Raw genomic sequence first — 24,689 nt, 5'->3', positions numbered from 1 at the left:
ATGAACAGTTAGCTAAAAGACTAGTGAACTATTATCTGTAGTTACTCTTAGCAACAGGAGTTGTCTGTCATAGTAACCAAAGTTCTTGGTAATTGATGTTCACATAGAAACAGAAGATTCAGACCTAGAACTACATAAACTAGAGAAATGGAATTGAGACCTCCCCTTCTTCATAAAGCTGGAGCCTCAGAGAGCTATGCCCTAAGTGAAAGGGTGGATAAGAACAGTCTTTAACAATCAGAACAAGAAGCTTGTCTGTTTTCTCTTGAGCTCTGGATGAAAAGTAAAGGTTTTCCTGGGGAATTCATAACCACAGGCTTGCTGTCACATAGGTTTAGAGATTAAACTTTATAATCTTTTGTGATCTGGAAATTCCTAAACTGAGAACTTAATGTAAAAAGTAGTACTACAGGCTGGGCGCAGTGGCTCACACCTATAATCCCAGCACTTTGGGAGGCCAAGGTGGGCGGATCACCTGAGGTCAGGAGTTTGAGACCAGCTGGACCCATAAGGAGAAACCCTGTCTCTACTAATAATACAAAATTTAGCCAGGTGTGGTAGTAAATGCCTGTAATCCCGGCTACTTGGGAGGCCGAGGCAGGAGAATCACTTGAACCCGGGAGGCAGAGGTTGCATTGCGCCAAGATTGCGCCACTGCAGTCCAGCCTGGGCAACAAGAACAAAACTCCATCTCAAAAAAAAAAAAAAAAAAAAAATTACGAAAAAAGGTAGTACTATAATAGCCATGCCCTAAAGTGCCAGACAAAAACAAAACTAAACAAATCTTGAGAAGTATACCCTCAACTAACTTACAGAGTATTCCAGTATATAAAGCCCCTTTGAGTTCACAGTATAAAATAACAAGATGGGAAAAAAAGCAGCTCAATATGACCAAGAGTCAACAAACTATTAAACCTCAAAGAATTTTTATTTATTTATTTTTCTTTTTCTTTTCTTTTCTTTTCTTTTCTCTTTTCTTTTCCTTTCTTTCTTTTTCTTTTCTTTTTTCTTTTCCTTTCTTTTCCTTTCGTCCCTCCCACTCCGTCCCCTCCCTCCTCCCACTCCCTCCCTCCCCTCCCCTCTTTTCTTCTGAGTCTTGCTCTGTCTCCCAGGCTGTGGAGTGCAGTGGCACAGAGGAATCTGGAGCTCACTGCAACCTCTGCCTCCCCAGGTTCAGCGATTCTCCTACTTCAGCCTCCAGTGGCTGGATCACTGAACACATGCCACCATGCCCCGCTAATTTTTGTATTTTTAGTAGAGATGGGGTTTCACCATGTTGGCCAGGCTGGTCTTGATCTCCTGACCTCAGGTGATCCTCCTGCCTTGGCCTCCCAAAGTGCTGGGATTACAGGTGTGAGTCACCATGCCCAGCCTAAACCTCCAAGATTTAGAAGAATAGATTTGCTTGAGAAATTATAAAATACAGATGTTCAAAACTACTAAATCTCAAAAGAAGTTATTAAATATATAATATTGAAAAAGACCAGGCAGATGTGATAAAGAACGAGGTACAACTTATGGAAATGAACATGAAGTCTTAAAAATTAAAATTCATTGGATAGATTAAACAGTAAATAGATAAGAGCTGGAATAAACATTAGTGAATTGAAAGATAGACCTGAGGAAATTACCAAAACTATAGCACATAGAAATAAAGAAAATATCCTAGCACTTTGGAGGCCGAGGCGGGCAGAAAACCTGAGGTCAGGAGTTTCAGACCAGCCTGGCCAGCATGGCGAAACCCTGTCTCTACTGAAAATACAAAAATTAGCTGAGCATGGTGGCGTGTGCCTGTAATCCCAACTACTGGGGAGGCTGAGGCAGGAGAATCGCTTGAACCTAGGAGACAGAGGTGGTTTTGCAGTGAGCCCAGATCACACCACTGCAATCCAGCCTGGGCGACAGAGTGAGACTGTGTCTCAAAAAAACAAACAAACAAACAAACAAAAAAAAACAAAAAAAAAAACCCAAAAAGAAATAAGAGAAAATACTATGGACAAATTAAAATAAATGAGAGCTTGAATGAAAAGGTCCAATTTATGAGATTGGATTTCTAGATAGCAATAGATAGCAATAGAAAAGGGCAATATTCAAAGAAAGTACCGCTGAGAATTTTCTAACATTGATAAAACTCAAATCAGTTTCAGTATGTGTTGGGTCTAGTCTTTGATTTTTTTATTATTTGCAACCTAGCCTGTTACTGTTTCACAGATGCAGGAAATATGAGATTCCTGGGTCAGACACTAGGAAGTTTATTACTCAGTGCATAATAAAAAACATGAGCATTATATTGCATTTTCTTCCTCGCCCCCTGTCCCCCAAGTCCCTCTAGTTCAAGGCAGAGGGCTCAGTGAATGCCTGCACATGTAGTAGGTTGCTTTAGAGAAGAATGCTGAGCTTGGGGAACTGGCTGTTTTAAAGCAAGCTAAGACGTCCCTTTATCCCTGAGGAAGATCTTACCTCATCCCTCAAGTTTTTACACAGCAAATACAATTCTGAGAAATGACCTCAAGTAAAGAATGGTAAGGACCTTGCATTCATGGCATACGTTGTGAGACTGTATAGACGAGAGACCCATGGAGGAATGTCTCCCTACAGGAAGCAAACCATATTGCAAGCTAGATTTAAAAAAACTAAATCCACAGATGGACTTGTTCTAGTAGCCAACTAATGTGTCTCTTAAAAATGTTGTCAGGTTTTTAAGCTAACATGAAAGTAATACTCTGGTAGCTAGGTTAGTATTTGTGTGATAGTAATAGATGAAACAAATCTAATCACTTAGAGTCCATAAATACCACATAGAATATTAAGGTTTGCTTCTAATCGTAAAGCCTGCAATGGTTATCAAGTTTTATGTGTGCAGGTTTTCCCCTGTATATGTTATTTTTACTTTTGTTATCTGTACTTTGTGAAGGTATTAACCTTGGAATGGAATTCCATAGGATTGTAACTTTTCAGTGAGATTAGTGATGTGTCTTTAGCACAGTGCAAACTGACATGCTTCTGATTATTGTATATTACAAAAATAATTACGTATTTTCTAGTTTTTAATTTGTTGTTTTCTCAACAGTGTGTAGTATTGACTGAGATGAAACTTCCATTGCAGAAGAAGATCAATGACTTTTGCCGTTCTCAGTGCCCTCCAATTAAGGTAATTGTATCATTTAGTAATGACATGTAGTTAACCACTTTCTCTACTAGAATTTTTAACTTATTGATGGGTTGTATAAGAAACTTTTTACATAATAATCACAATAAGATTTTTTTCATTAATTTTGATATATTCATTTCCTGTTTTTAAAACTAGGATCTAAGTTTGGTTTATAGACAGATTGCCAAAACTAAGGAAGAATTAATGTTAGGAATGGAAAGGATGATAAACATTGAAATCATCATCTAATTTTTTTTTTTTTTCGAGACAGAGTCTCATTCTGTCACCCAGGCTGGGGTGCAGTGACACGATCTTGGCTCACCCCAACCTCCGCCTCCCAGGTTCAAGCTGTTCTCCTGTCTCAGCCCCCCGAGTAGCTGGGATTCCACGTGCCCGCCACCATGCGTGGCTAATTTTTTGTATTTTTAGTAGAGACAGGATTTCATCATGTTGGCCAGGCTGGTCTCGAACTCCTGACCTCAGGTGAGCCACTGCGCCCAGCCTCTATTTTTAAATGTTGTTATGGTGCTGATTTTCTAGAAGTCCAGTGGTTCATTCAATGAATATTCATTGATTATCTATGTACTGGAGATAGTTATAGCCAGTAGAAATACATTAGTGAATAGAGACAAATTTTCTTACTCATGAAAATTACCTTCTGCCTGAGAAGATGTACAATAAACAAGAAAATAAATACATCATGTGTTTTTAAATAGTTTCAAGTCCTGTGAAGAAAAAAAATCTGAATAAAGAAAAATAGAGAATGATATCTGCATGATGTAGGAAGAAGGGCCAGTTCTGGTTCTCTTAGATTAGAAGGTTAGAGAAGTCTTCACTAAGGAGATGACGTTTGAATAGAGCCCTGAATAATGAGAAAGAACAAGCTATATAAAGATCTGGGGGAAAGCATTCAAAGCAGGGGAATCAGCAAATGTAAATATTTGCAAGTGTAAAAATTAGGTTGGTGGTTTTGAGGAACAATAAGAGGCAAGCAGGACCAAAACAGAGTGGTAAAGAGGAGAAGATAGTAGGAGTAAAATATACCAGATTAGTTTGGGAGAAGTAGGTTGGGGCCATACGTTATAAGATCTTTGAAGACATTTGAGTTTTTAGGCCTGTGAGTTTTAATCTGTTTTATATTTTTAAAGGATCACTATGGCTTGCTGTATGGAGAGAAGACTATAATTATATTTTTCAAAGCGTGATCCAGGGACACTAAGAATCCCTCAGACCCTTACAGTGGTTCTACACAGTCAAACTTTTTGTTTTCATATTACTAAGATGTTATTTGCCTTTTTCATTCTGATTATCTTAGGAGGCAGAGTGGAGTTTTCCAGAGTCTATATGATGTGTGGTGATATCCTTGCTCTGACAATGGAATGTGTATATTCTTGTGATTTAAATTTCTCTCAGTTTTAATTTCTAACACAGTAAATATTGATAGGTGTAACTCACATAAACAAAAGCTCTTTGGGTCCTCAATAATTTTTAAGAGTATGAAGGGGTCATGAAAGATAACCAAAAGAAATAGAACTGTTGGATTATAAGAGTAAAGTAGAGGCAGCTAGACTAGTTAGTAGTTACTGCAGTAGTTCAGCTGAGAGATGCTGGTATCTTAGATAGAAAACTTGGGAATAGAGAGAGACAGAAGTCATTGAATTTGAGGTGTCTTTTGTTTAAGAAAAAGGGCAGGGTGGGGTAGGGACCTAACAGAACTTGTAGATAGATGAATGAGTTGTGAAGGAAAGAGTGAGTGAGCAAGAATGACTCATAGATTTTTAAATCTCCAGCATGATTAGGTGCACAGTGACATTGGGAAGAGGTTTAGATGGAAAAAATCACAGTTCTTCGCTTGTAATTGAATTCATTATTAACCTCATCTCTTTTGTTTTGGGGATTGTTTCACTGGAAAAAGGAAAAAGCTAATTGTTTCTTTGAGTTAGGTGCTAAGTCAAAAATCGTAATTTATGATGTAGGTGTGTTGAAAATTTTTGGATTGTGGTATTTACATAGCATATTTATGCTCTGTAGAGCATTTGTGCTGTGGTTTACAATTTAAGCATGTGATTAAGACAGAATAGCCAGTGAACTTACAATAGGGCACAGAAGTGTTACAAAATAACTACACAAGGTTATAAATTAAAATATTTGTTTATGTAATTTATATATTCTTTAGAGTTAAACTTTAAAAAAAAGCTTCTAAGTTTCTGTCCGGTTTTATGTCTTGTTAAAAAAAATGCTATATGTACCCATTTTGATCAGTAAAGTCAATATATGATCAAGTGGGAGGTGGTCTTCTGTTATCTGTATCACTACTTCATGTAATTGGGATTATAAATTATTTTAATATGTTCTTATATCATAATATCAATATACTTAATTATGTTAGAAAAACATTATTTTATGCAAGATTGGGTGCATTACAGAATAAGGATCTCTCTTTATTAGCAGTAGCTCTAAAAATAGCTTTTAAGCCCCAAAATAATTTATTTACAAATTCTCAGAATGGAGACAATGCATGTGTTAGAAAAATTGCTTTTAATAAAACATTTGTGATTTAAGAACTTAATATTTTACCTTTCATGGCTTTGATTTGTGGTGTCAGTTTTTCAGCCTTTTTTTCTGTAGACTCTGCTCTCAGCTTTTAGCTCTATTCTATTTTCCATTAACTCTGCTGCTTTGGGTAAATGAGCACTTCATTCCTCTTTCCTAAAATAACAAGTAAGAATTCAGTGCTGGACTATTAAGCCAAAGTATCTGTTTCTTTTATGTTGTGCCTGAATTTTGTGACAAGCACAAAATTTTAAAATCACAGAATTTTTGTTATTTAAAAGTCATAGAAGTTTTAAATATGATATGCTGATATTCTTATTTTGTTGTACTGGACATTCATTTACTAAAAGTACTGAAAATCTTTGATTCCTAAACCAGTCTACATCAGTTTATCCTGTTTATTATTTACTTTGTATTCTATAGGTTCTACAGGGTATACTTAATTATAAATGAAATTGTCATGAAATGGGCTAGGAGAGTAGAGTGTTTTTTTTTTTCTTTATATAAATAAGCTTGAACTTGTTTTTGCCATTTTACAGTTTATCAGTGCAGATGTACATGGAATTTGGTCAAGGTTATTTTGTGATTTTGGTGATGAATTTGAAGTTTTAGATGCAACAGGAGAAGAACCAAAAGAAATGTTCATTTCAAACATAACGCAAGTATGATTATATTAATGAACTTTTAAAATAAATTTTGTTAAAGTTGATGTGAATGCTATTTTCAAAAAGGCGGTGTCAGCAAAGTATTACAGTATGTAAAATTTCTTTTATAGTGTTTTAAGATAATGAGGGAATATGTAGCTAATTTTTTGACTTCATTGTATTAAAACTAAATTAAAACTGGAATATTAATTGTTAAAAATATTCTGGATTTCCTCTAACAAATAATACTTGATAGGGCCAAGCACGGAGGCTCATGCCTACAGTCCCAGCACTTTTAGAGGCTGATGGGGGTGGATCACTTTAGCTCAGGAGTTTGAGACCAACCTGGGCAACATGGTGAAACTCCATGTCTACCAAAAATACAAAAAATTAACCGGGCATGGTGGTGTGTGGTCCCAGCTACTCAGGAGGCTGAGATGGGAGGATGACTTGAACCTGGGAGGCGGAAGTTGCAGTGAGCCAAGATCACGCTACTGCACTGCAGCCTGGGTGACAGAGTGAGACCACATCTCAAAAATAAAGAAAGAAAAAAAAATAATAATAATACTTGATAGAGCAACATTTGCTTGTCATAAATTTTAATTTTAATTTTATTCTATGTTACCTCCTATGGGTCATGAATTGTGATTCAGTGTTTACTGAATTGTTTATTGTGTTAGATAGTGGATGCATTAAGTATGTTGTAAGTCACCTAGTCTAATACTATGAAAAGGCACACTTAAATCATATTAGAGAAAAGCATTTCTAATTTATTATATTTCTAAAGCATTATTTAGAAGGTGTAGAAAATTTTGATTAACCTTCAAATTCAAAAGTCTGAATTTTCTAACCACACTCTTGATCATGCATAAGCTCAATTTTTTATTCCATAAAAGAACTGGAGAAATCATTATGATCCCCTTTTACTATTCTTTTACACAAATAATTTACTTTGTTTGTATTTTTTATAATCAACTTACGTTGAAGTCCAAAAGAAGACAAAATAAGGGAATGATAATATACTTTAACATACTAGTATTTGTAAGTCATATTTCTTGTTTTTATACTTTATTTTTAAACCCAGTGTAATCTCATGGTGATAGAGACCCAGTACTCTCTCTCTCATGCCTTTTTAAGAAAAATTTATTGAAAAGTCAGTCTGTATATCTTTCTGCTTACAGAGTGATTTATTATTCTACCTGAGTTACTCTTTCAGGCATATTACTATTTAACCTTTTACCTTCTCTAGTTGATTTTAGTTTGTCCCTGAGAAAAACACAGAGAATAAATTCCAAAATGTGGTGTGGATTCTTATTGCATCGGTGTTATCTTTTATTGAATACTATAGGAAATGTAGCTGATAAGCTACACAATATTTCTTTAAAGCGTTGAGCAAGTTGTAAACTACCAGATTCCCATCTTTAAAATTTCTATCCTCCTTCTTTACTATTCTTTGATCTTCAGTGTCAGGCTTTTATCATTTATGCCCATGGGTTTTTTCTCACATTTAAAACTATTAGATAACTTGGAATGTTTTTTACAAGTTACAGGAGTTTTTGAATCTATTAAATATTTGATCTTTTCTATGGAATCTTTGCACATCTCCTACCAAACATAGAAATTATATTTTCAGCATTCATTTAAAAAATAGTAATAATTTGATCATTATTTTGTGATCGCTTTTTAAAGGCTTGCTTTTACTAACAGAAGAATAGCGTAGAATTTTGGTTTTGAGAATTTTATGATAACTTTGTCATTTTTGCTTAAGATTTCAATTTGTACACCAAGAATATGTGAACTTCTTTTTTAATAGAGTACTTTTATTTTTAGGCAAATCCTGGCATTGTTACTTGCCTTGAAAATCATCCTCACAAACTGGAGACAGGACAATTCCTAACATTTCGAGAAATTAATGGAATGACAGGTTTAAATGGATCTATACAACAAATAACGGGTAAGTCAATGTGTTTTCTTAATTCATTTATACTTATTCAGCAAATTTATAGTTCAGACACTATACTTAGTATTGGGAACAGAACGTCAACTCAAAGAGACATGATCTAAAGCCCTTGGCCTCAAAATATTCAATCCAAGTGAAGACATTGTTAAACACTGATGATATTAAGAGAATATACCCATTTTGGCGACACCAAACTTAGCAAGGAAACCTACTCAGTTTTGGGACAGCAGCAATAGGACAGGGTGTCTTGATTAAAATGTGAAGGTTGCATTGGCTTAGGAAGGTATTGAAAAAAGATTATTCATGCAGAGACAAACAGAAAAGGCTCAGATACAAGACAGATCTAAAGGAACTACAAGAAATTAATACAGCAGGGCTGGCAGGGAGAATTGAACTCACAAGTCTTAATCTTAAGATATTTAGAAAGAAACTTGATCACATACTATAGGTGAGTGAAGATTTCTACCTGGTCAGTAAACATATTCACTTAAGGAATGCAAGAAAGGGAGTAGGTTTTGTAGATAAAGAGTATAGTTTAGCTTTGTAAAATGAGGTAGCAATGAAGTGTTTAAAGGAAGATGTCTAGATGTTGGTTGGAATATATGTTCTTGTTCAGTGGCTTGAATAAAAGGGGTGAATGTCATGTCTGCAGGCAAGTTTGTAGGTTTGTTGGCAAGCAGTTGAAGGAGTCTGTTTTTTCATTGGACTAATGTGAAGTCATTGCCAAAAGGCAATGAAAGGTGCCAAAACCAGGAGGAAAGTAGACGTTCTTGAAAATGGAAAGATGTCAGGCATCATATAGGGCCCATTTGAAGTTTAATATAATGAATTTATAGCAGAGTTAATCTGCGTAGTTTGTTTTTCCTTCAGCCACGTTGAAAAGAGTCAAAGACAGTACTGGACAAGCCATAACTATATGGCATGCTTACACATATTTAGGGAAAATTGATGCAGTTTTATCTTTAGGGCATTTGAAAATATAACTATGTATTTAATTTATAGACAGTAAATGGAATTACTTTTTTTTAATGACAGCAAAATATATCCTCAGGAGAGGGAAAAATCAATTCTTATTACAAATTGTTTATAGATAAACAACTTTCAATATATATTTAAGTATTTTTGATAACAAAACTATTGATTTTTTTTTCCAGCTACATCTAATTATTTTAAATACAGATTCAGATCATAGATATTAAAGAATATGTCTGTTTTTATTAAAATTAATCATTTAGGATTATTATTTGTAATTTTAGCGTGCATGTTGTATAACAAAACTGTTTCATTTTGTTTCCTGATTACGTCTAAGTATTTTAAATACAGGTTCAGATCATATATATTAAAGAATGTCTATTTTTATTAAAATTAATCATTTAGGATTATTATTTGTAATTTTGGGGTCCATGTTGTGGTGAATTGTGGTGAAGGTTCACATTATGAGGCTGCTTATATAAAGAGGAGCCACTGCATGTCAAGAAACAAAGAGAAAGAAAACCCACATTTTGTGCCAATAATTCTTTGGAGGGAGATATGAGTAAGTTTAGAGTGGCTGTTAGGAAGCTTTTTTTTCCCTTAACATTTATAAATTGCTACCTACTGATCTAAAGTAATATTCTGCTCGCATGAAAAGATGTTGTTTTGTTTTTTTGTCTGTTTTTTTTTTTTTTTTTTTTTTTGAGATAGCATCTTGCTCTGTTGCTCAGGCTGAAGTGCAGTGACATGATCGTGTCTCACTGCAGCCTCAGCCTCCTGGGCCCAAGTGATCCTCCCACCTCAGCCTCCCAAGTAGCTGGGAACCACAGGCATGTGCCACCACACCTGGCTAACTTTTTTTATTTTTGTAGAGACAAGATCTCTATGTTGCTCAGGCTGGTCTCAAACCCCAGGGCTCAAGTCAACCTTTCCCCTTGGCTGCCCAAAGTGTTGTAATTACAGGCATGAAGATCAAAAAAACCTCATGACCAGCCAAAAAACACTGTTAAATAGCTAAAATAATACAAACTTATTCTAGATATATATGTATGTGTATATGTTTAAATAGGGCTAAAAATGAATCCTACTTCAGACTTCCTTTCCTCTCCAGAGGTAACAGCAGCTAAGTTTGGTGTTCATTCTGCTGACCATTCTGTCTACTTTATATATTAATTATATATACACATATATAGTATATATTACATATTATATAGTATAGATGCCTGTATTATATAATATATTAAGTAAAGGGGAGGGCTTACTTGGTTTTTTTAACTTAATTTTTTGAATAACCAAATGGTTCAGAAATGAGAAACGGTAAATGTTTACAATGAGAAGTGTTCTGCCCAAACTTGATTTCACCCTCACAGTTCTCATCCACTACCACAGGTAACTGTTAGTCTTAGTTTATTGTGTATTTGTTTGTTTGTTTGTTTTTAACACAGAGGGAAGCACATTATACATAGTGCTGTCCTTTATCTTTTTATTAAACAAAATATATTTGTGATCTTTTCTCATTAGTAATTGGAGAACGTCCTTTTTTTTTCCTTTAAATTTTCTTTTATAGCTACCTAATATGTCATAATATAGATGAAAATGTTATCGGACCATGTTTTTTCTTTTTAAGAAATGAGGGTCTCACTTTGTTATCCAGGCTGGAGTACAGTGGCTATTCAAAGGTACAGTTTAGCACAGTACAGTCTCCTGGGTTCAAGTGATCCTGCTGCCTTGGCCTCCTGATTAGATGGGACTACAGGCACATGCCACCATGCCCAGACAGAGCATAATATTTTCCTGGTTTGCCATTTATCTTTTGATGTTGCTTATGATGGGTTTTTGTCATGAGGTTTTCTTTTTTATGTTTTCATAATCAAATTTTAATTATTTTCTTTTATGGTTTTTATTTAGAGTATTACTTAGAAAAGCCTTCCTTACTACATGGTTTTAAAGAAATTTTTCTCTCATGCTTTTATCTAAGAAATTGTTAGCGTCATTTTTGACACTTAAAACTTTTGTCCATTTGCAATAGGTGTTTTCCCAGATGTCTTTTTTCTGTATCAGATTTATTGAATAATCGATCTTATCTTTTCCTTACTGATTGAGGTGCCACCTTGATTTTGTCCTTTGTGCACTTGAGACTGTTTCTGAATTCTCTAATCTTTTCCAGTTGTCTGTTTATTAACCAGTGCCATATTATATTATTATGATAGGTAGTTATTATTATGTTATTGAGGCTTTATGATATATTTTAATATCTTAACAATGAGTAGCCCTCATTACTCTTTTTCTATAAGTTTCCTTCGTTATTTTTAAGTCCTGGAGTTTCACATTGGAGAAAACACTCTGTCTAGGTCCCCATACTCCTCCCAGCTCTTCATTAAAAAACAAACAAACAAACAAAAAACCACTATGCTGGAATTTTTTAATTTTGTAAATTGGGAATAATTAACATTTTATGACAATAAGAGTTGAAATTTAAATATCTGTTTCCCCGTGTAATTTTTAAATTTTTTTTCTTCTAGTGATATCGCCATTTTCTTTTAGTATTGGTGACACTACAGAACTGGAACCATATTTACATGGAGGCATAGCTGTCCAAGTTAAGACTCCTAAAACAGTTTTCTTTGTAAGTTTTTTTTTCTGCTTAAAGAATATTTCTTCACAGAAAAAGAAAGGCAGAAGAGACAATGAAATTACTCAGTTAACCAAACAGGTTAAATGTGAAACGGATTTTTTTTTTTTTTTCCGTTTGTACCTGCTTTGAGGGAAATGGAATTAATCTAATGAAATAAATGAATAAAATGGATATTAACAAAAAAATTACACATCTTTTATAGCCAGAATACCATATACATATAGTTGAGCTAAATGGGTATACCCGAAAGGAACTATACCTTTGTGAATTATCAAAGAGTTTATCATACTTATTACAATTTACTTTCTAAGACAAGAAATAAAACTAATGTATTTTCAAGATTTAGCAAGAGGTTGTTTTACTTTATTATTATTTAATTTTCTAAAATGAAGATATTCAAATTATACTTGTTAATCCTGGTTTTTAAAATTTAATTTTATAAATTTCAGAAAACAGCATATATGTTGGAAATGTAAAATAATTTCTAAAAACGACTGGCATTGAAAGGAAAATGTAAATAGCTGAATATAGAGAATGTAGTGTCAGGAAACTAAGGGATCTTGTGCAACTAAAATCTTTGGGCTCCTTCTCAGGATAAGCTAACACATCTCTGTTTTTTCTTACAAGTTCTCAAGGTTTTAACGTAATTGCCTTTTCTTTTCCAGAACTATTAACAACTCTAGTCGTTTACAAGGCTTTGTTCAACTCAAAGTTAGAATTAAAACAAATTAAAATAATATATCTAGTCAGATGTGCTCCTGCATATCTCCTTGTGCTTTGTCTCCAAGTTTTAATGGGATATGTCTCAATTTTAGATTGGGTGGATATTTTGGTTTTTGTTTGTTTGTTTGTTTTGCCTTTGTGTTCTTCATACAGAATTTAATAAGTCTTGATAGCCTGGTATTAGAAAGATATGGTAGCTTTTAGATTAAAATAATAAATTTTTTTAGGTATGCAAATGTTTTTACTAATTGTTCCCAAATTTACTGTGTGGAGCAGGTTGTTTTATTGCATTTAACTTTTTTTTTTAAGTATTGTCATAAGAGTGGTAGCTAGTTTCTATTTCAGTTAAAACATATCAGCCCAACCCTACTTATTTCAGACCCTTGGGAGAGTTCCCTGGTTTTTAGTGCACTGACATATAGCAGTATATTTTGTCCAATAATCACTCACTTACTCTGAAGTAATGATTTTTTTTTTTTTTTCCATATCAGGAGCCACTGGAGAGGCAGATAAAACATCCAAAGTGCCTTATTGTGGATTTTAGCAAACCTGAGGTAAATAAACACTTACAGGTTTGAGAGAGGCAGCAGAATCAGAGATGAGAATTAGCGAGTGATTATAAAGTTAAAATGGAATAACCATGTAGATATCTTACTGTTAGGCCTTATAATGTGAGTATATTAAAGGTTATACTCACATATCAAAAGTTGACTTCCGAGGATTAAAAATGGGAATTTGTATCATAGAAAAAATGTTAAAGTAATAGGAAAAAGTTTCACTTTTATAATGATTTGCCAACTTTGATAATTAAAAGACGATTTCAATAACTTGTATAAATGATCTTATTAAAAGATTTTCTGAATCGTACCATTTTTATATAATGCGTATTTCTTACCAAAAAAGCTTTGAGTATGTATTCTATTTTTTTTTTAAATGGATGTAATTTTATAGCAGGAAATGTGATAAGGAAGGAACTAACAGTTTCCAAATTTGTAAATTTTAATAAGGAAAGGGAATTAAATCATTTACCTTCATGGCCTTGAGGTTAAGTCATTTAACTTCTAACCTTCAGGTTTCTTATTTGTTAAATAGAGTTAATAATAGTATTAAGCTAATGTGTTTATTGTGATGGTTAAATAATGTTTTAAAAGCATTTAGCCCAGTGCCTGGGACATACAAGCACTCAGTAAATGTTGGCCAATTTTTAATGTTCTTAATAGGCACCTTTAGAGATTCACACAGCTATGCTTGCCTTGGACCAGTTTCAGGAGAAATACAGTCGCAAGCCAAATGTTGGGTAATGTTTTAAGTTTAAAAATAAATATTTTCCTTTCTATAAAAGTAGTAGTTCAGAAATTATAATTTAAAAACTATGCCCTTTGTAATTACAATACCAATAGATATGCCAAGCTGTGTAAAGATTTATTATGACTTTCTAGTCCTTTTCCTGGTGGGAGTGGAGAAATTGGTTTTAAAAGTGGAATCATACTAAATGTGAATTTTCCCACTTTGAAGCCTTTAAAAATTAAAGCTTTTTAAAACAACAAAAAAAAATTCTGAGAATTATTGAATTATTAATCCATAGTAACTTTTTTTTTTAACTTTATACCCTGTTAAGTCAGACTACTGTTGCAGAAGGTTTTTACTTTTTATATTTTGGATTAAATCTTGGGGTTGGGTGTGGTGGCCCATGCCTGTGATCCCAGGACTTTGGGAGGCCGAGGTGGGTGGATCACTTGAGGCCAGGAGTTTGAGACCAGCCTGGCCAACATGGCGAAACCCTGTCTCTGCTAAAAATACAGAAATTACCAGGCATGGTGGTGCATGCCGTTAATCCCAGCTCCTTGAGAGGCTGAGGCACGAGAATTACTTGAACCAGGAGGCAGAGGGTGCAGTGAGCCAAGATTGCACCACTGCGCTCCAGCCTGGGTGACAGAATGAGACTCTGTCTCAAAAAAAAAAAAAAAAAAGGAACTAAACTTATTTATATACTGATATAAGTGTGATTTTGAAGTAATGTATTTATAAGTCAATCATCTTTAAATCAGTAAAACATTTTGTGCTACCTGTTGGCAAAATCCCACATTCTTTTATATATTTCCTAAATTTTAATTTTGAGTATGTCCTACTGTTTATGGCAGTTGAGAAAACTAAAGTTAGGGTTTTCTGTTTTGAGTTGTAGATGCCAACAAGATTCAGAAGAACTGTTGAAACTAGCAACATCTATAAGTGAAACCTTGGAAGAGAAGGTGACTATTTAAATTTATGGCTGTCCGAATATCTGTTTGTTAATACATAAGTGTTCTATATATTAGTATTCTCTTATCCTTCACATCCAGCTTTGCTACTCTGTGGCATTAGACAACTTTATTTTACTTTGTTATGTTTTAATTTATAAATCTATAAAATAGAGTTAACCTACCTTCATAGGGTTATTGTGAACATTAAATGATTTAATTTTATAAAGTACTTAGAAATGTCATGTGACATATAGTAATTACTATTTGCTGCTGCTATTTTTTTAAGTGTTACTATTATTCTTTATTATTCTGTTATGATTTACTTGATTTGTTAACCCACTTAAAGTTATGTATGTTAGCTTTCTTCTAAGTCATCTGTTTTATACATTATACATTCACATCTCTTTATCACATTTTGCACATCAGATTTAGATTTAAACATGTCACCTAGAAAATGGTTTTTTTGTGTGTGTTATGATGCCAGTGCCTGCTTGTCAACAGTTTTATTTAAGCAGCTATAAACATGGTAGTGTTTGTGCAATTATTTGAAGACTCTTATTGTTTTTGTTCTTATTTTATAAAAATGAGAGGGAAGTGTATTAGTCCATTCTTATACTGCTATGAAGAAATCCTGAGATGGGTTATTTATAAAGGAAAGAAGTTTAATTGACTCACAGTTCCTCATGGCTGGGGAGGCCTCTGGAAACTTACAATCCTGGCAGGAGACAAAGGAGAAGCAGGCACCTCTTCACAGGGTGGTAGGACAGAGTGAGTACAAGCAGGGGAACTGCCAGGTTCTTATAAAACCATCAGATCTCATGAGACTCACTCACTATCACTCACTGATTACCTCCACGTGGTCCTGCCCTTGACATGTGGGGATTATGGGGATAACAATTCAAGATGAGATTTTGGATGGAGACACAGCCAAAATGTATCATTTCATCCCTGGTCCCTCCTGAGTCTCATGTACTCACATTTCAAAACACAATCACGCCTTTCCAACAGTCCCCAAAAGTGTTAGCCCATTCCAGCATTAATCCAGAAGTCCAAGTCCAAAGTCCTATCTGAGCAAGGCAAGTCCCTTCCACCTATGAGCCTGTAAAATCAGAAGCAAGTTAGTTACTTCCTAGATGCAGTGAGGGTACAGATATTAGATAAAGGCTCCCATTCCAAATGGGAGAAATTGGGCAAAACAAAGGGGCTACAGGCCCCATGCACTGTAAAATCCAGTAGGGCAGTCATTAATCCTTAAGGTTCCAAAATGATCTTCTTTGACTCCATGTCTCACATCCAGGTCACACTGATGCAAGAGGTGGGTTCCCATGGGCTTGGGCATCTTCACCCTGTGGCTATACAAGGTACAGCCCCCACTTCCAGCTGCTTTCATGAGTTGGCATTGAGTGTTGCAGTTTTTCCAGATTCATGGTCCGTGCTTTCGTTGTATCTACCATTCCAGGATCTGGAGGACTGTGGTGCTCTTCTCACAGCTCTACTAGGCAGTGCCAATGGGGACTCTCTTTGGGGGCTCCCACCCCACATTTTCCTTCTGCACTGCCTTAGCAAGAGGTTCTCCATGAGGGCTCCACCCCTGCAGTAAACTTCTGCCTGGACATCCAGGTGTTTTCATACATCCTCTGAAATCTAGGCAGAGGTTCCCAAACCTCGATTCTTGACTTCTGTGCACCCGCAGGCCCAACACCATGTGTAAGCCACCAAGGCTTAGGGCTTGTACCCTCTGAAGCAACAGCCTGAGCTGTACATTGGCCCCTTTTAGCCATGAATGGGACACAGAGCACCATGTCCTGAGACTGCACAAAGCAGCAAGGCCCTGGGGCCACCCCATAAAACCATTTTTTCCTATTAGGCCTCCAGGCCTGTGATGGAGCTGTCTTGAAGACCTCTGACATGCCTGGAGACATTTTCCCATTGTCTTGGCAATTAACATTTACCTGCTTGTTATTTATGGAAATTTCTGCAGCTGACTTGAATTTCTCCTCAGAAAATGGATTTTTCTTTTCTATTGTATCATCAGGCTGCATTTTTTCCAAACTTTAATGCTCTGCTTCTCTTTTAAGCGTAAGTTCCAATTCCAAACCATCTTTTTGTGAATGCATAAAACTTAATGCTTTTAAGAGCACCTCAGTCACACCTTGAACGCTTTACTACTTAGACATTTCTCTGCCAGATACCCTAAATCATCTCTCTCAAGTTCAACGTTCTACAGATCTCTAGGGCAGGGGCAAAATGCCGCCAGTCTCTTTACTAAAGCATAATAAGAGTCACCTTTATTCTAGTTGCCAGCAGGATCCTTGTCTCCATCTGAGACCACCTCAGCCTTGACTTCATTGTCCATATCGCTATCAGCATTTTGGTCAAAACTGATAAGTTCCAGACTTTCCCACATCTTCCTATCGTCTACTGAGCCCTCCAAACTATTTCAACCTCTGCCTTTTCCAGTTCCAAAGTCACTTCCACACTTTTGGGTATCTTTATCGCAGCACCCCACTCTCTGCCGTACCAATGTACTATATTAGTCTGTTCTCACACTGCTATGAGGAAATACCCAAAACTGGGTAATTTATATAGGAAAGAGGTAACTGACTCACAGTTCCACATGACTGGGGAAGCCTCAGGAAACTTTACCATCATGGCAGAAGGCACAGGAGAAGCAGGCAGCTTCTTCACAGGGTGGGAGGACAGAGTGAGTGCAAGCAGGGGAACTGCCAGACGCTTATAAAACTGTCAGATCTCGTGAAATTCACTATCATCAGAATAGCATGGGAGAACCACCCCCACCATCCAGTAACCATTGCCTGGTCCCACGTTGACATGTGGTGATTATGGGGATTACAATTCAAGATGAGATTTTGGGTGGGGGCACAGCCAAACCGTCTCAGGAAGTGAGAATCTTAACATCAGTGGTAAAAGCTTTAATATCATATGTTCTATAATTACACAAAGAAAGAAATAATAAATGTACTGAAAACAGTGACTCACTAGCCATAGTGAAAGACCTTGTGTTGCATATATAGTGCTTTGAGAAAATAAAATGTATGAAAAGCTAGAAATAGATTATAGAAGTCTGTGATTAAACAGAAGGATGTGATTAGGAATTTATCAAGTTTATTGATGTGAAATTTACATAAAGTAAGTTTTTCACTCTTTTTGGGTGTGTAGTTATAAAAAATTTTGTACACTATCAATTCAGATGTATGCAATTAATTCAAAGTGTACAGTAATGGGTCTACCACCACAATTAAAATACAAAACATTCCGTAATGCAAAAAAGTTCCCTCGTGCCTCTTTATAATTACCTCTCCAGCCCATAACCAAACCTTAGCATCCACTATAGATTTTTTCTTTTCCAGAATGTCATATAAATGGAGTCATATAGTATGTGTAGCCTTTTGAATCTGGTTTCTATCACTAATTATAATTAACTTGAGTTTTTTCCATTTTGTTGCATGTTCATTTCATTTTTGTTTTTTCTTTTAAGTTTAGGGGTACATGTGCAAGTTTGTTATATAGGTAAATTTGCATCATGGGGGTTTGTCATACATATTATTTCGTCACCCAGGTATTAAGCCTAGTACCTGTTATTTTCCCCGCTCTTCCCACCCACCAGTAGGCCCCAGTGTGTGGTGTTCCCCTCTGTGTATCCATGTGTTCTTATCATTTAGCTCCCACTTGTAAGTGAGAACACGTGGTATTTGTTTTTTTGTTTCATTGTGTACTACAGTTTGTTTTTACATCACTTGATGGAAAATATGGGCTGTTTCCGTACTGAGCAATTATGAATAGTTATTACAACTACTTGCATATAGATTTTGATGTGGACATATGTCTTTGCTTCTCTTATATAACTACCCTAAAGTGTGTTACAGAGTCTTATGATAGATGTATGTTTATTTTATTTATTTTCTTTTATACTTTAAGTTCTAGGGTATATGTGCACAACGTGCAGGTTTCTTACGTAGGTATACATGTGCCATGTTGGTTTGCTGCACCCATCAACTTGTCGTTTACATTAGGTATTTCTCCTAATGCTTTACCTCCCCCAGCCGCCCTCCCCTGTGATGTTCCCTGCCCTGTGTCCATGTGTTTTCATTGTTCAGTTCCCACCTATGAGTGAGAACATGCAGTGTTTGGTTTTCTGTCCTTGTGATAGTTTGCTAAGAATGATGGTTTCCAGCTTCATCCATATACCTGCAAAGGACATGAACTCATCTTTTTTTATAGCTGCATAGTATTCCATGGTGTATATGTGCTACATTTTCTTAATCCAATCTATAATTGTTGGACATTTGGGTGGGTTGGTTCCAAGTCTTTGCTATTGTGAATAGTGCCACAATAAACATACATGTGCATGTGTCTTTATAGTACCATGATTTATAATCCTTTGGGTATATACCCAGTAATGGCATTGCTGGGTCAAATGGTATTTCTAGTTCTAGATCCTTGAGGAATTGCCATACTATCTTCCACAATGGTTTAACTGATTTACACTCCCACCAACAGTGTAAAAGCGTTCCTATTTCTACACATCCTCTCCAGCATCTGTAGTTTCCCTTTTAATGATCGCCATTCTAACTGGGATGAGATGGTATCTCATTGTGGTTTTGATTTGCATTTCTCTGATGACCAGTGATGATGAGCATTTTTGCATGTGTCTGGGGGCTGAATAAATGTCTTCTTTTGAGAAGTGTTTATTCATATCCTTTGCCCACTTTCTGATGGGGTTGTTTGTTTTTTGTTTTTTTTTTTTGTGAATTTGTTTTAAGTTCTTTGTAGATTCTGGATATTAGCCCTTTGTCAGATGGATAGATTGCAAATATTTTCTCCCATTCTGTAGGTTGCTGTTCACTCTGATGATAGTTTCTTTTGCTCTGCAGAAGCTCTTTAGTTTAATTAGGTCCCATTTGTCTGTTTTGGCTTTTGTTGCCATTGCTTTTGGTATTTTAGTCATGAAGTCTTTGCCCATGCCTATGTTCTGAATGGTTATTGCCTAGGTTTTCTTCTAGGGTTTTTATGGTTTTAGATCTTACATTTAATTTTTTAATTCATCTTGAGTTAATTTTTGTATAAGGTGTAAGGAAGGGATCCAGTTTCAGCTTTCTACATATGGCTATCCAGTTTTCCCAGCACCATTTATTAAACAGGGAATCCTTTCCCCATTGCTTGTTTTTGTCAGGTTTGTCAAAGATCAGATCGATGGAGATGTGTGGTGTTTTTTCTGAGGCCTCTGTTCTGTTCCATTGGTCTATGTTTTGGTACCAGTACCATGCTGTTTTGGTTACTGTAGCCTTGAAGTATAATTTGAGGTCAGGTAGCATGATGCTTCCAGCTTTGTTCTTTTGACTTAGGATTGTCTTGGCAATGTGGGATCTTTTTTGGTTCCACATGAACTTTAAAGTAGTTTTTTCCAATTCTGTGAAGAAAGTTCTTGGTAGCTTGATGGGGATGGCATTGAATCTATAAATTACCTGCTTGGGCAGAATGGGCATTTTAATGACATTGATTCTTCCTTTCCATGAGCATGGAATGTTCTTCCATTTGTTTGTGTCCTCTTTCATTTCCTTGAGTAGTGGTTTGTACTTCTTCTTGAAGAGGTCCTTCACATTCCTTGTAAGTTGAATTCCTAGGTATTTTATTCTCTTTGTAGCAATTGTGAATGAAAGTTCACTCACAATTTGGCTATCTCTTTGTCTATAATTGGTGTGTAGGAATGCTTGTGATTTTGCATGTTGATTTGCATGTATCCTGAGACTTTGCTGAAGTTGCTTATCAGCTTAAGGAGATTTGGGGCTGAGAAAATGGGGTTTTCTAAATATACAATCAGGTCATCTGCAAACAGAGACCATTTGACTTCCTCTTTTCCTAATTGAATACCCTTTATTTCTTTCTCTTGCCTGATTGCTCTGGCCAGAACTTCCAACACTATGTTGAATAGAAGTGGTGAGAGAGGGCATCCTTGTCTTGTACCAGTTTTCCAAGGGAATGCATCCAGTTTTTGCCCATTGAGTATGATACTGGCTTTGGGTTTGTCATAAATAGCTCTTATTATTTTGAGATAACATTCTATCAATACCTAAGTCATTGGGAGTTTTTAGCATGAAAGGCTGTTGAATTTTGTTAAGGCCTTTTCTGTACCTGTTGAGATAATCATGTGGTTTTTGTCATTGGTTCTGTTTATGTGATGGATTACGTTTATTGATTTGTGTATGTTGAATCAGCCTTGCATCCCAGGGATGAAGCCGACTTGATCATGTTCAATAAGCTTTTTGATGTGCTGCTGGATTCGGTTTGCCAGTATTTTATTGAGGATTTTTGCATCGATGTTCATCAGGGATATTGGTCTAAAATTCTCTTTTTTTTTGTTGTTGTGTTTCTGCCAGACTTTGGTATCAGGATGATGCTGGCTTCATAACATGAGTTAGGGAAGATTCCCTTTTTTTCTGTTGATTGAAATAGTTTCAGAAGGAAAGGTACCAGCTCCCCTTTGTAACTCCGGTAGAATTTGGCTGTGAATCCGTCTGGTCGTGGACTCTTTTTGGTTGGTAGGCTATTAATTATTGCCCCAATTTCAGAACCTGTTATTGTTCTATTCAGAGATTCAACTTTTTGCTGGTTTAGTCTTGGGAGGGTGTATGTGTCCAGGAATTTATCCGTTTCTTCTAGATTTTCTAGTTTATTTGCATAGCAGGGCTTATAGTATTCTCTGGTGGTAGTTTGTATTTCTGTGGGATCGGTGGTGATATCCCCTTTATCATTTTTTTATTGCATCTATTTCATTCTTCTCTCTTTTCTTCTTTATTAGTCTTGCTAGTGGTCTATCAATTTTGTTGATCTTTTCAAAAAACCAGCTGCTAGACTCATGAATTTTTTGAAGGGTTTTTTGTGTCTCTAGCTCCCTCAGTTCTCCTCTGATCTTAGTTATGTATTGCCTTCTGCTAGCTTTTGAATGTGTTTACTATTGCTTCTCTAGTTCTTTTAATTGTGGTGTTAGGGTGTCGATTTTAGATCTTTCCTGCTTTCTCTTGTCGGCATTTACTGCTATAAATTTCCTCTACGCACTGCTTTGAATGCTTCCCAGAGATTCTGGTATGTTGTGTCTTTGTTCTCATTGGTTTCAAAGAAAATATTTATTTCTGCCTTCATTTCGTTATTTACGCAGTAGTCATTGAGGAGCAGGTTGTTCAGTTTCCACATAGTTGTGTGGTTTTGAGTTTATTCATCCTGAGTTCTAATTTGATTGCACTGTGGTCTGACAGACAGTTTGTTGTGATTTCTGTTCTTTTACATTTGCTGAGGAGTGTTTTACTTCCAATTATGTGGTCAGTTTTAGAATAAGTGCAATGTAGTGCTGAGAATAATGTATACTCTGTTGATTTGGGGTGGAGAGTTCTGTAGATGTCTATTAGGTCCTCTTGGTGCAGAGCTGAGTTCAAGTTCTGGATATCCTTGTTAACCTTCTGTCTCGTTGATCTGTCTAATATTGATAGTGGGGTGTTAAAGTCTCCCATTATTATTGTGTGGGAGACTAAGTCTCTTTGTAGGTCTCTAAGGATTACAAAGGAACAGTAAATATTGCTGCCTGATCCTTCCTCTGGAAGCTTCGTCCCAGAGGGGCACCAACCTGTATGAGGTGTCTTGTCCGCCCCTACTGGGAGGTGTCTCCCAGTCAGGCTACATAGGGGTCAGGGACCCACTGGAGGAGGCAGTCTGTCCGTTCTCAGAGCTTGAACGCCATGCTGGGAGAACCAGTGCTGTGTTCAGTGCCGTCAGACAGGGACATTTAAGTGCAGAAGTTGTCTGCTGCCTTTTGTTTAGCTAAGCCCTGCCCACAGAGGTTGAGTCTATAGAGGCAGTAGGCCTTGCTGAGCTGGGGTGGGCTCCACCCAGTTCAAACTTCCCGGCTGCTTTGTTTACCTACTCAAGCCTCAGCAATGGCGGACACCTGTTCCCTCGCCAGGCAGCAGCAGCCTCGCAGGTGGATCTCAGACAGCTGCGCTAGCAGTGAGCAAGGCTAGGTGGGAATAGGATCCGCCAAGCCAGGCACAGGGAAGAATCTCCTGGTCTGGTGGTTGCTAAGATGGTGGGAAAAGCAGAGTATTTGGGCGGAAGTGTACCATTTTTCCAGGTACAGTCTGTGATGGCTTCCCTTGGCTAGGAAAGGGAAATCCCCTGATCGCTTGTGCTTCCCAGGTGAGGTGATGTACCACAGTGCTTCAGCTTGCCCTTCATGGGCTGCACCCACTACTCCAACCAGTTCCAGTGGGATGACCCAGGTACCTCATGTTGGAATGCTGAAATCACCCGTCTTCCACATCAATCTCGCTGGGAGCTGCAAACTGGAGCTGTTCCTATTCGGCCATCTTGGAGGACCAAGACCATGTTGAATTTCATAAGAAACAGCCAAACTGTTTTTGCAAAGTAGCTGTACCATTTTGCATTCTCACCAGAAGTGTATGAGAATTTCAGTTGTGCTGCAGCTTCCTTATACTCCGTGTTGTCTGTTTATATGATTTTAAACATTTTTATGTGTGTGTGGTAGTATATCATTTTGGTTTTCATTTTCATGTCACTGGCCATGAATTTGAGTGTCTTTTAATAGGATTATTTGCCATTCATATATCTTCTTTAATAAACTGTCTTTTAAAATCTCTGCCTGTTTTTAAAATAGTTTTTAATTATTGGTTGAGAGAGTTTTTATGTCTTTATATATTTGGATATGAGTTATAGTCTCTGAAATTCAATTTTTCAAACCACAAAAAGAATACTTTTTTTGTGGTTCGTGCTTTTTTGTCTTAAGAGCTTTTTTAACACAGGGTCAAAACGCTGTTTTCTTCTAGACAGTTTATATTTTTGTAATTTTATAAATTCATTTTTGCATATGGTGCAAAGTATTGATAAAGATGTGATCATACAAAGTAGAGATCAGTGTGCATGACTTTACACTAATTTTGTGCACTCTTTTGTAGTTTTATGAGTGTGTCTTTATATACTGCACAAAGTATAGATGAAAGTTAATTTTTTTGTATATGAATGTCCAGTTATTCTAGCCCATTTGTGGAAAAGACTATTCTTTATTGAAATGTCTTGGCATCTTTGTCAACAGCTTTTTTTTTTTTTTACCATATATGTATAGGTCTATTTCTGTACTCTACTGTCTTCACATTGTTTCTGTCCTTTTGCCAGCTCCATCTTGTCTTGCTTATTATGGCTTTTATATTAAGTCTTGAAATCAGGTTTAGTCTATTTCGCAAAAAGAGCTCAGAATTACGGTATTCCCTGAGTTTTTATATGTTTCATATTTTTTCTGTAGCTTTCATAGTTTTAAGCTTGGCTAGATGTAAAATTCTGGGCTGTTACTTTGTTCACTGGTATGTTGCTTTATTTTTTGCTGTTGAAAAATAAGATGCCAGCCCAATTTTCATAGTCTTAGAAGTAATCTGTTCTTTTTGCTTTAAGGCCCTATGTGTTTAATCTTTGTCTTCATCTAATAGTTTTACCAGGTTATATCTCAGAATTGATTATTCAGTAAAGTTTCCCACGTACACCATAAGCCCATTTTGATATGCAGAGTCAAATGTTGTTTAATTCTTTTCTTTTCTGGAAGGGTAGAATGGATCATTTCTGTTCTTAGTTTTTAAATTCCTGATTCAAGGTTTTTTGTGATGTTTTTTCCCCCCACGTTGCCAAGTGCTTGTTAAGAATATATAATTCACTTAAATATCTTCTGACTTTTGATTAGTTGTGGGGGTGTGGATTTTCAGTAGCTGAAATGTTTTGATTCTGATTTTCTGTT

The 24,689-nt window shown here is 36.1% G+C and overlaps 1 protein-coding gene across 2 annotated transcripts in view; it reads left to right on the top strand.

Moving 5' to 3' along the window:
• The window catches only part of UBA6 (ubiquitin like modifier activating enzyme 6), a 72,963-nt gene that overhangs the window by 16,820 nt on the left and 31,454 nt on the right, over positions 1 to 24,689 (top strand). For both annotated transcript variants that reach the window (XM_021938578.2, XM_021938579.2), the window contains exons 7-13: positions 3,071 to 3,151; positions 6,244 to 6,366; positions 8,179 to 8,302; positions 11,803 to 11,906; positions 13,130 to 13,192; positions 13,859 to 13,935; positions 14,821 to 14,887. In XM_021938578.2, the coding sequence (XP_021794270.2) occupies positions 3,071 to 3,151; positions 6,244 to 6,366; positions 8,179 to 8,302; positions 11,803 to 11,906; positions 13,130 to 13,192; positions 13,859 to 13,935; positions 14,821 to 14,887 (639 nt within the window). The remainder of the gene's footprint in view (positions 1 to 3,070; positions 3,152 to 6,243; positions 6,367 to 8,178; positions 8,303 to 11,802; positions 11,907 to 13,129; positions 13,193 to 13,858; positions 13,936 to 14,820; positions 14,888 to 24,689) is intronic.

This window comes from Papio anubis, chromosome 3, assembly GCF_008728515.1.
Source record: "Papio anubis isolate 15944 chromosome 3, Panubis1.0, whole genome shotgun sequence".
In the NCBI taxonomy this organism is placed as follows: domain Eukaryota; kingdom Metazoa; phylum Chordata; class Mammalia; order Primates; family Cercopithecidae; genus Papio; species Papio anubis.
Note: the sequence above shows the minus strand (reverse complement) of the source record. Positions and strands in the feature narration are given on the sequence as shown.